General features: G+C 60.4%; 1 protein-coding gene across 2 annotated transcripts in view; it reads left to right on the plus strand.

Annotated features, from left to right (window-relative positions):
- TMEM104 (transmembrane protein 104) overlaps positions 1 to 11,606 on the plus strand; it is a 55,670-nt gene extending 44,064 nt beyond the window's left edge. For both annotated transcript variants that reach the window (XM_010856131.1, XM_010856132.1), the window contains exon 10: positions 9,165 to 11,606. In XM_010856131.1, coding sequence (XP_010854433.1) covers positions 9,165 to 9,925 — 761 coding nt within the window. In that variant the 3' untranslated portion in view covers positions 9,926 to 11,606. The remainder of the gene's footprint in view (positions 1 to 9,164) is intronic.
- Positions 11,607 to 12,013: the final 407 nt, after the last annotated feature.

The raw sequence follows: 12,013 nt of genomic DNA on the forward strand, positions 1-12,013 counted from the left end.
CCCATTACCGACATCCCCTGCAACACACCCCACCCCCAGCAGACGCCTCCCGCTCTGGGACACAGCTGGCTCGGCTGTGGGCACCCCATTCAGTGTTATTAAAAAACCGCTTCTCTCTAATAAAGGCAGCTCTGGCGTGGCAGGCCTCCTCGGGCTGGGCTGTTAGGGACCCACAGGGCTGCCTTCCCTCTGATCGTGTATTCAGAGCAGCACCACGCGCGTTATTCCTGTCTCTGTGCTCCCCTCAAAGTGGGTCAGGCACCATCCCCCTCAGCGGTCTGTGCATACGCTGGAGCCGCGTGGATTTCCTCGGCCCCCGCACACCCCACCTCCCCCTGGCAGGTGCCCCAGATTTGTCCTCCAGGCTGAGCCAGCAGGGAGAGGTGGGACCCAGGGCTGGTGGCCCGAGTGGCAGAAGGTCCCCGGGAGGGGACGTCACCTGGGAACACGAGGGGTCCGATTTTGCCTGTCCCCAGAACTATCTGTGGCCGAGTGGCCAACTCCCCCCATGGATCCATGACTGATCTCAGCTGAGCGTCTCCTGCTGGGACTGCTCTGATCCGTCACCACCAGCAGTCCGGGGTCATCCGTGCCTGGGCCATCTGTTCCCCACATCCTGTTGGCTCGACAGGCCAGCTCGGTGTTTGAATTCCTTCACGGCCACTCAGCGCTGTCCCCTCATGCAACTGGTGCTTCTCGGAAGGCCAGGAAGGAACCCCTCCAAATGAAAGTAGCACATGGACCCCCATCTGCCCTCCCAGCCAGGCTTCGTCCTGAGCCATTGCTGCTGCCCCCAACCCCGACATGCCCCACCTCGGGCCACTGTCCAGGGCTCTCCTTGTGTCCACACAGCCAGCGGAGGGGATCCAGGAAAACCTCTCTATGTATGTTTTACTCTGGTCTTAATTTTATTCTTGGTTTTCCAAAAGTTTTCTCTGCAAATGCAGAGATTAGTTGAAAGAAGAACCGGAGGATGCTGTCTTAAGGCTCTTAGGGTAGAGAAGACACTTAATTAAAGCTTGCTGAAGGGCGAGCCGCTTGTCACCAAATGACCCCTTTCATTAGCGGCAGGGCTGACCTCAGAGCCCGGCTCGGCCCCAAGCAAAGACCCTGGCTGGCTCTCCTCTCTGAGCGGCCTCTGCTGTCGGCAGCTCTGCCCTGCACATGGCTGACACTTGTGCTGACCTGGCCTTCAGGCAGGGACTCCTGCTTGTCCAGGAGATCGGCAGGTCAGCTTCCTGGACTCTAGCAGAGAGAGTGGGGTGAGGCCCAGACAGGCGAGGTGCCCGACGGACTTACAGGTGCTCCTCCGCTCAGAACCGGGCTGCCTGCGAGCCAGGGTGAACGCCAGCCAGGCAGCCGGGTCAGGAGGCCGTGTCGGAGGAGCTGTGGCCCCGAGCAGCCCCGGAATCTGCCTTCAGACCCCGGGGAGCCCCATGCCCTTGTCACAGCTCTGCCTCCCCTCTTTCTGGCTTTCCTGGTTTCTCTCTGCATCCAGCCGCTGCTCATCAGCTGCCTTAGTGGGCTCAGGCTGTCGTAACGATACCATGAACCAGTGCCTTAAACAGCAGAGGTCTATTTTCTCAGTTCTGGAGGCTGGATGCGCAGGATCAAGGAGCCTTCAGGGCTGGTTTCTGGTGAGACCTCCCTCCCTCGCTTGTAGGTGACCACCTGCTCACCGTACCGTCACATGGCTTTTCCTCTGTGTGTGCAGACAGCGTGTGCTCTGTCTCCCCTCTCTCTTTTTAGAAGAGCACGTCGGACTCCCCTGGTGGTCCAGTGGCTAAGAGTCCACCTTGCAGTGCAGGGGACACGGGTTCGAAACCTGATCTGGGAACGTCCCACATGCCACGGAGCAGTTTAAGCCCGCGTGCCCTAGAGCTGGTGCTCCGCAACAAGAGAAGCCCGAGCACCACAGCAGAGAGTAACCCCTGCTCGTCCCAACTAGAGAAAGCCCACGTGTAGTAATGAAGACCCAGAGCAGCCAAAAATAACTAAATAAAATTTTTTTTAATTTCTTAAAAAAAAAAAGCACATATCCCATCAGATTAGGGTCCACCCTTCTGATCTCATTTGACCTGTAACAGCTCTTTAGCGGCCCCGTCCCCAGCTGCACTGGCCGGCAGATTCTTCCCAGCACCCCCTGGGAAGCACAGTCACCCCATGTGCGGTCACATCAGGGGTTAGGGCTTAGACATCCAAATCCGAGGGGGAAGGAGTAAGAAGAAAAGGTTTAGAAAGGACTGAGCCGCCTTGGGGAAAAGTGACGGTGTGGAAGTTTTATGTTTCCAATCTCCCCAAAGATTAGTCTGCCTGCCAGCCAGAGGCCCCTGGGCTGCGCTCTCCCAGAGATTACAAACAGAGCCGGCTCAGACAGCTTAAGAAAAACTGAGAGCCCGCCCTCCCAGCCGCCACTTGCCATGCCTTGAGGGTGTGGAAAGTCGAAGGATGAAAAGGCCAGAGCTCTTGATTTTGTACTTAAGGCTTGATTGCTTCAGAGACTCAAATACCTGCCCTTGATCAATGACCCGCTCCTCCTGAGACACTTGAGGCTCTGCGCTGAGTCCTTCTGGAGGAGAACCTCCATCCCCTAAATTGATTACTTAAATGCCCTTCTTTCCTGCCTCTGAGATGATAATGATGCCCACCAAGCTCGAATCCTCTGGAAACCTCAGGGGTTGATCCAGCAGGGAAGGCGGTCAGATCCAAAGTCCCTTCCTTCATCAAAACCCAGGGGACTTGTGCGAGTTACGCAGGCAAGGCCAGAGACCACAGAATGTCTTGTGGGCCTGGCACAAAATCTGACCCAGGGCCACGGTGCTTCTGGAGCCTAGTGCATCTGCTCAGGGGGCTTCCCTTCTTCCCCGAGGGCGCCCCTCCCCACCAGAGAGCGAGTGTGTCCTTGTGTCCTGTCCCCTCTGAGTGTGAAAGGAGCCTCTGCCCCGACCACAGCCTGAACTCAGGCGGGAGGGCGATGACCCGAAGGATGGGCTGAAATGGGCACTGAAGAGCCCAAACAGTTCCCTTCTGGTTCCCACCCAGCCTCGTACAGAAAGCAGACGCTGAGTCCCTACAGCCAACCTGGTGTTGGGGACAGCTTGCCCTCGTATGACCTTCAGCGGAGCAGGAAGAGGTGGCTCTGGTTCACAGAGCAGGTGTGAGCGGCCTGCCCCAGCTCCTCCTCGTCCCCCAGAGATTAGCTGACACCTGGGTCAGAGACGCTCAGCAGGGAAGGGTCATGACTGTGACTCGACCTGAGCGGGGTCATGGGTTGACCCCAGGACCCTCCTTGCACCGAAGGAGAATTGGGTGAGGACTTGGGATTTACAGGTTTTCTTGCTGGCCTGGGCTATCAGGATAGGAAATAAGGTTTCTGTGATGATAAAAGGGACGGACACGTGTTTGAGTGATTGCTGCGGGACAGACCCTGCCCCAGACCCTGCCCTGTGCTTATTCAGTTCAGTTCAGTTGCTCACTCGTGTCTGACTTTTTGCGACCCCATGGACTAAAGCACACCAGGCTTCACTGTCCATCACCAACTCCCAAAGCTTGCTCAAACTCATGTCCATCGAGTCAGTGATGCCATCCAACCATCTCATCCTCTGTCGTTCCCTTCTCCCGCCTTCAATCTTTCCCAGCATCAGGGTCTTTTCCAACGAGTCAGCTCTTCGCATCAGGTGGCCAAAGTATTGGAGTTTCACCTTCAGCATCAGTCCTTCCAAAAAATATTCAGGACTGATTTCCTTTAGGATGGACTGGTTGGATCTCCTTGCAGTCCAAGGGACTCTCAAGAGTCTTCTCCAACACCACACTTTAAAAATATCAATTCTTCTTCACTCAGCTTTCTTCATGGTCCAACTCCCACATCCATACCTGACTACTGGAAAAACCATAGCTTTGACTAGACGGACCTTTGTCGCCTTTTTAAATAACATCTTATTCCATGTCCCCACGCCCACGAGCGTCTCCGTTTTTTAAAGGTGATGAAACAGAGGCACTAAGAAGCTAAGTGACCACCGCAGGCTCACCCAGTTCAGGACAGGGCCAGGAATTGAGCCCAGTGCAACTCGAGGACTGAAGCTCTTTCAGAAGGAAAGCAGCGGCCCCCTCCCTCTCTCCTGTTCTCTCCGAGGGGTTAGAGCTTTGCAGGCTGAGCTGCCACTCCCAGCCCTGACCTGCGTGTCCTGGGAACCTGCCCTGTGGCTCTCTGTTCCCAGCCAGTCCTATTCTATAAGGAATGATAGCCCAGCCACTTGTTCCTGCTTTTAGGGCCGAGAAACTGCCTGATCTTCAGTGTTCTCAGCTCAGGCTGACGTTACCCCGTCAGCTCCTCCCAGGCCTCCTGAATCTCAGGGTTGGGGGCTGGGGGCAGCCCAGCTCTGATGACCCAACCTCCAAGGGCACTGGGGGTTGAAGGAGGAAGCTGGAATTTCTTGGGACCCAGCTCCCTGCCTGGAGCGCCAGTGCCCGAGCTGGGATGGGCACGCAGGGCCATTCGTAATCATCAGCCATGGCACACTGATTCCCCGCTTGGAGAGGAGGGCACCGTGCCCCTGACAGCCGCCTTGATGGACGGCCTGCACCTCGCAAACGAGGGAACAGGGCCACTCGCGGGGCCCTGAGAGCAGCAGGGTGTTGGGGGGGCATCTGGAGCCAGGCCCAGAGCTCAGGGAGGGAGGTGGCACCAGGGCCCTCCCGGGCAGTGCACAGCACAGTGCTGGCTGCGGGCCAGGGGCTGGGCTGCCGGCACAGCCCCCGCCCAGGGCACCACTGGAAGGAGTCCACCAGCTTCACCCTTGGCTCTCAGTCGTGGCTGCTCGTGTTTGTGTGCTCCGGGGCCCTCGGGGATCAAGGATGAGGGATCTGGCCTTAGTGGACACGTGTCCCCTCTCCTCCCGTGACAGCTGTGTTCCTCTCAGGGCCCGCAGAGGAGACAGCAGGGGTCAGGGCTGGGCTCAGGCCGGTGGGCAGAGTCCCCCCACCTTCCAGAGGAGCTCTGTTCTAGCTCAAACTTCTACTGAAAGGACTGACTGACCCAGGACCAGAAGCCACTTCCGAAATGCCCCCAGCAGTGCATCCCCTCCCCTCTGCAGGGCAGGCCACCCAGGTGGTCACAGCCCCGGGCAACTGAGAGCTCTCGTTTCCTTGGGCTTTTTAAAGACAACCCAGTTTCACACCTCAGTCCTGTGTCTCTTAAGTGTCATGTGCAAATCAGGGCAGGTGACCAAGGGGCGTTTCTTGGCGGAGCACTCTAGGGGCCTCACTGATGACTTGTTATCTGTCCTGAGCCTGCGTCTTGGTATAAGAGTTTACTTTGACCCCCATACTTGAGGCCTCTGATGTCCCCGGGAGTGAAAGCTGGCAATGACGTGACCCCACTGACCTGAGGCTGCCAACTGGACGTGCCTGAGCCGGAGGCCCGTCCTGGTGTGGACTTTACTTTCAACCTGACCTCCTCAGAAAAGGAATCAGGGAGATGTCTCCTCCAAGCTGTACGCTCAGGGTTCAGGAACAGAGATTCGGACTTGCCTTCCACTCCTGTCTGTCTCTCTGCCTTGTCTCTCTCCCTCTCTCTGTCTCTCCCTGCTGAGGCAGTGCAGGAGCAGCTCAAGGTGGATCAATACTCTGAGGGTGGAACAGGGCATGGCAGCGAGTGCCGAGCAGGGGCCCTGACCCCGTCCCGCCCACTTTGGGCTGACCCTCCCCTCCTGCACCGCGACAGGGACAGCCCGACTGGTTCTTCCAAAGCGACTCTGGCGCCTGGCGCCCTTCTATGAGCCCCAGGTGGTCTTCTCTCCTGGCTTGGACCTCCTGAGACTCGGCTCTCCCCATCGCCCCACCATAGCTCACATGGCTGTTAGCCCGTCATTTCTTTCGCTGTCATTTCTCCCCTATAAGTTCCACCAGCTGGGCCCCCTGGACTGTAGGCTCTAGAAGGACTAGGACTGTTCCTATTGGCACAGGACACCATCCACAGATGATCAGAGTAGTTACCAGCACAGGGGACCCTCAGGACATCACCGCTAAATGAATGAATGAATGGTCCTGGTGAGCCCCCTGATTCACACAAAACAAGCCCGGTTGTTTTTCCCCCGGGCTGGTGCCGCCAATATTAAAAGAGAAGCCTCCTGACCCCGCTTGTTACCCTGCAGCTGCCCCTTCCGAGGCCGACAGCCGCTCCTCGGGCGACGTGTGTCAGGCCCCTAGCTGCTCTCCCACCCCCAGGGCTGCCTCCCCAGCAGCCTGGTGTGGGACGCAGGTGGAAGTGGATGGATGTGGACTGCAACCCCAGCCATCACACGGGCTGTCTGAACGCAGCCTGTGAGGCTCGGAGAGAAGCCCGCCGTGTGTGCCCTGGGGAACTGCAGGTTCTGCCTACCCAGACGTCAGGATGCTCACTGCCCTGTCCCCTCTCCCACGCGGCTGCAACCCGGGGGCGCGAGCTGTCCGTGGCGGCGCCCGAGCCCTGGGCGTCCGGTGTGCACTCAGAGCCCTGCTCTCCTGGCCGCATCTGTCGCTCACACCCTGTCACCCTCGTTTCATCTTGATTTACGATCAGACCTGATGAGTTTTTGGAGCAGCCATCTCCTGGGGACGGGACAATCAATCTAGGAGACAGCTGTTGAACTCTGCTCCCCTGGCCACCCCGGGGGAGGGAAGGGCCCGGAGGGAAGGCGTGTGGTGCCCAGGGCAGGACCGGGTGGCTCTGGGGAAGTTGGACCTCGAGCCCCCAGTGCCACTACCCCTCAAGGTCAGAGCCACCCGTCAGGACCGAGCAGGTAGCTCGTTCTGAAGTCAGCAAGCCAGTTTCTGCCTATGTTTCTTACTACGACTTGGCGATTTAGAGCTGAGGAGGACGATGAGTAGAGACGCGCCAGCCAGCCTCCTAGCTGGAGGGAGCAGGGATAGGCTCACGTCCAAACAGCCAGCTTCTCCTGCCTCCTGCACGCCCACCAGACCCAGAGCCCCTGGGCCAAGTTCAGCAGAGCTCTGGAGGGTTTACCACGTGCCTCTTTCACAGCACGCGCCAGCCTCGGCCTGGGCCGGGGTAGTGCCAGTTCTCCACCAGACACTCGGGTGGTGGCAGGGCAGGGCTGAGCTCCTGCCTTGTAGCAGCCGCCCTCTTGGCCTTGGCCCTGCCTCAGGTGGCCGACCTCTGCTACCAGAACTGTCAGCTGCAGCCTCTTGACTAGCTAACCACCAGGTGGGCCCGGGGCCAGCTGTAGCCACCCCACCTGCTCAGCTCTGTTCTGTAACCCTCTCTGGCCCAGGGCAGACTCCCTGCCTAGTCGCTTCAGTCGCTTCCAACTCTTTGTGACCCCATGGACTGTGGCCCACCAGGCTCCGCTGTCCATGGGATTCTCTAGGCAAGAATGCTGGAGTGGGTTAGCATGCCCTCCAACAGGGGAACCTTCCCAAACCAGGGATCGAACCCATGTCTCCTGTGGCTCTTGCATTGCAGGAGGATTCTTTACCACTCAGCCACCAGGGAAGCCCGAGACTCCCTGGCACGTGGGGGACTCCACCACCACCCTGTCCGGCCTTTCCCCTGGGTCCCCCCCACCCCCCGCCATCATATCCTGCCCCAGTGCACTTTCTGGATGCGGCTCTCCTACACAGATCTCTGACCCGCCCCCCCAACCCTGCACCCACCCCGAGAAAACAGACGAGCCAGACCACCGGGGTCTCGGGTGTCCCCGAGGGGCGAACTGGGTTGCCACTTCCCCTTGACTGACCAGTACTGGCAGGACCTGTGATGCCTTTGGTCATGGGGCCCCCGCAATCAGGAGCAGCAGGGATGGGTGCATCTGAGAGCCTCAGAAACAAATCATCGTCTTTATTGGCAATTTCCACGGCCTGTTTCCTGCTCCCCTCCTCCCGACTAGTGCCCGGCAGCGTCGGCAGCTCCGATTAAAAGTAATAGATGACAGTTCCATCCGTCCTGCTCCCAAGTGTCACTGTGGGCAGACGGCAGTCTGGCTTCCCGGGCGTCCTCGGAGAAAGGGCTCCCTTCCGGGGAGCGGACGGTGTGACCTGGCCTGAAGGGCACAGTGGGGAGACCCCCAGCCTCCTACCTGGGAGGAGCCCCAAGCCTGCGACAGCCTGGCAGGCAGGAGCCACGTGGCCGGCAGCCAGGCTCTTCAGCCACTGTCCCTTCACCTCGCTTGCATCACTGCCCAAGAAATGTCAGGTGTCACGGTGGGCTTTACCTGAGCTGTGGGGGCCCAGGCTGGAGGGGCTGTCAGGTCTGGTCTGAGCAGAGACAGCAGGGGTGTGTGGACCCTGGCACTGGAGACAGGAATGCCCAGGGTCTCTGGGTGTGTGGAGTGCCTAACGGTGGCCGTTCTGGGAACTCTGAATAACAGATTCGGGAAGCCAGAGACTCGGCGTCCACAGGATCAGCAAGGGCGTCTGTCTTCCAGGCGCTGATGTTCAGGAGCGCCGGCTCGGGGTGTGAGGGCCGCTGTAAGAGTGCAGCCAGCCCAGAGCTCTGTCTGCTTTCAACAGTCCCCGATCCCCTTCCCTTTCTGCAGCACACCCGGGGCAGAGTGGCTTCCTGTCCAGGAGAACAGAGCCACACAGCCTCGGCCTCTAGCCTTGGCCTCAGCTCCCCCAGCATTGGCCCCCAGTGCTGTTTCTTGCCTCAAGTGACTCTGGGTCCCGTCCTCCACCCAAGGCTGCCACCCTCCGTCCCCCCTGCCCAGGAGGACAGCTCCTCCCAAGGGCTCCGTGCCCTCCACCCCCGCCCCGCAACCCCGATCCTCAGACAACCCAGTCTTTCAAACCAAACGAAGAAGAGCGACCAGCACCCTGCTCCAGGCCTCCCCCTGCCAGGAAGCTGGTGGGAAACCCCTACCCCCGGAGCCCTGGGGCCCGTAGGGAGCCTGCACTCCTCCGAGGGGACTGATCGCCCTCCTGCCGTGCCCAGCAACTCCCCCAACACGCACCTTCCTATACCTGCGGGTGGGGGGAGTGGGCGGGATGTCCCCAACAGCAGCAGCCACTGCCGGCCTGCACCCAAGGACGACTCTCCCAACCTTGGGAATCTTAATGTGCTTTCTCTCGGGGCTCAGGTCCTGTGGTCGCCGCCCCCAGACCCGAGACAGGCCCCGGGCGGGGCTGCCCCTCCTCCCTGCCTGCCTGACCCCCGTCCTGTCTTGCAGCTTTTGCCATCATGATCGTGCTGGCCCTGGTGCGCATTGCGCACGGGCGCGGGGAGGGGCACCCTCCGCTGGCAGACCTCTCGGGCGTCCGGAACCTGCTGGGCGTGTGCGTCTACTCCTTCATGTGCCAGCACTCCCTGCCGTCGCTCCTCACCCCCGTCTCCTCCAAGCGCCACCTCACGCGCCTGGTCTTCCTGGACTATGTGCTCATCCTGGCGTTCTACGGGCTCCTCTCCTTCACTGCCATCTTCTGCTTCCGTGGCGACAGCCTGCTGGACATGTACACCCTCAACTTTGCACGCTGCGACGTGGTGGGCCTGGCCGCCGTGCGCTTCTTCCTCGGCCTCTTCCCCGTCTTCACCATCAGCACCAACTTCCCCATCATCGCCGTGACCCTCCGCAACAACTGGAAGACGCTCTTCCACCGCGAGGGGGGCACATACCCCTGGGTGGTGGACCGCGTGGTGTTCCCCACCATCACCCTGCTGCCCCCTGTGCTGGTGGCCTTCTGCACCCACGACCTGGAGTCCCTGGTGGGCATCACCGGGGCCTACGCGGGCACGGGCATCCAGTACGTCATCCCGGCCTTCCTGGTGTACCTCTGCCGCAAGGACACCCAGCTGGCCTTCGGCTACGGGACCGTCAACAAGCACAGGTCCCCCTTTCGCCACACCTTCTGGGTGGGTTTTGTGCTGCTCTGGGCTTTCTCCTGCTTCTTCTTTGTCACCGCCAACATTGTCCTCAGCGAGACCAAGCTCTGACGGCAGGACGTGTCTGGTGACGAGAGGGGTAGGAGCCCCCCACCGGCAGAGCCCAGAGCTCGTTGCCTCCCTGGGTGCAGCGGGGCAGGCAAGACCCAGGCTCTTGGAGGGGACCTCCTCCCCACCCAGGATTCCACACAGCCTGCACCTCACCGAGGTCGCTCTCCTCCAGGTCCTCTTGCCTGGGCCTGCCCCCGCCAGCCGAGTCCCACAACAGGGCCACGCAGCTGCTCCGAGGCTCTCGTCTGGTTACTGGACTTGAGTCCTCTGCTTTGGAACGGTGGAAGCGCAGTGCTGGCACACTGCCATTATTTATACCAGACACGTGTCCCCCAGCCTCTCTCCCAGCCCCTCCTGCATCTCTGGGAAATCCGCTCCACCAGGGTGAGCCCAGAGCCCTCCTGTCCTCCCCACTGGGCCTGGCAGGGCTCACCTTTCCGCCAGGCCTGGAGGTGCCAAGCACCTCTCCTAGGGGAGTGCCAGGCCAGCCGGTGACAAGGACCGGATGTGCTAATTGGTCCCAGGGGCCCCAGACCAAAGCAGTGAAGGCCACGCGGAGGGCACCAACATCTGTCCCGGGCTCCTGAGTCCATGATGACTCTGGAGCAGCGGGCGGAAGCAGCCCTTTCCTCTCAGACACAGCAGCCCACACATCCCTGGAAGGGATCCTTGGGCCTCCTGCAGTGCCAGGGTTGGGGGGGCACAGGCCAGCATACAAGGGGCACTGGAGTGGCCCCCTGGCTGTCACCACTGTGGCTGGGAGCACCTCAGGCATGTAGCCCATGGTTCCCACCCCGTAAGAGAGGTCACGCCTGCCCCCACTCCATCACTAACAGGGGCTCCCTTTCAAGCCAGGCTGTGGGTACAACCCTGATGTCCATGCTCTCCATGTCCCTTGGGTGCCGTGGGGTGAGATAGGGCCCCGCTCACCCTTCCCATGGAAGGAGGGCCAGGTTCCCGGGCACCTCACCAGCTCGACGTGGTAACCCCCACCCCCACAATCATGCATGCACCTGCTGGGCCAGCCTCCCTGGGAGACACAGGTGACTCGAATGAACTGCATTTTCAACGTGCCTTCTGCTTCAGGACCCGGGGGCTCCTCCTGGCCCTCCCTGGCGAGCCCCCGGCCCTGGGCCTAATCCTCCTGTCCTGGAGCCCAGAGCAGTGGACAGGAGCAGCCTCTGGGGTGGGGTCCCTGCCCCTCCGTCCTTTGATCTCAGTGCCTTGCTCGGCTCTCCAGGGAATCCCGGCAGCCTGCTCCCCGCCCCCGCCGCCCCCGCGCATCTCAACTGTCTTCAAACTTTGGACAGAGCATGGACGCCAGGTCTTCTGAGGCCCACGGGTGGTTTCGCGGAGGGGAACACGGGCTTTGCAAGAACACGGGGAGTCCGTGGGCGGTCCCAGCCCTCCCCGGGGCAGCCCCCGGCCTGTGAGAGTCCAGTGTCTCAATCGGCCGCGACCTGCTTTCTCACTCTTGTAGCGCATCTTCCGTCCTCACAGCTCGTCCATGTACTGTTGTCTTGCATCCTCCCGGAAAGATGCCCCTTCCCCGTTTGCCTCCCAGGAGGCCTTGCGGGATGGGCGGGGCCGGGATGTGTCCGCCCCCTGGGGCCGGGACCCTCCCTGGGGCTGTCCAGCTGTTTTGCTGAAAAGTCAATTAAAACGTCTGTGCTTACCCTTCTCCAATTACATTTTCCTCTTGCTTAAGGACAAAGCGAATCAAACCATCCTGCTGCCTCAGGCTCCAAACCAAATTTTGGACACAAATTTATTAGCGTCGTAAAGCCAGGTTGATTTATGTGGCAATCTGGAGCTGACAGCCGCGGAGTCGGGCAGCCGCGTTCCGCTCCGCCTCCCAGCCGAGCAGCCACAGTCCCGGAAATAAGTGGCCGGAGGTGTCCACACCACTGATGGCAAACAAGGGCGCCTCACCCCTGCCGGTCTGGGCTCCTTTGCTCCTTGCTGTTTGCCTAAAGTCTGTCCTGCTGGAGGTCAGATGGGGTCAGCGTCTTCTCTGCTGCTGATGGCCGCGGAGGACAGGGGCTGAGGTCCTGACAGCTGGCCGGTCCCCAGGTGCTCACCTTGCCC

This window comes from Bison bison, unplaced genomic scaffold (genome assembly GCF_000754665.1).
Source record: "Bison bison bison isolate TAMUID 2011002044 unplaced genomic scaffold, Bison_UMD1.0 scf7180017864371, whole genome shotgun sequence".
NCBI classification, from domain to species: domain Eukaryota; kingdom Metazoa; phylum Chordata; class Mammalia; order Artiodactyla; family Bovidae; genus Bison; species Bison bison.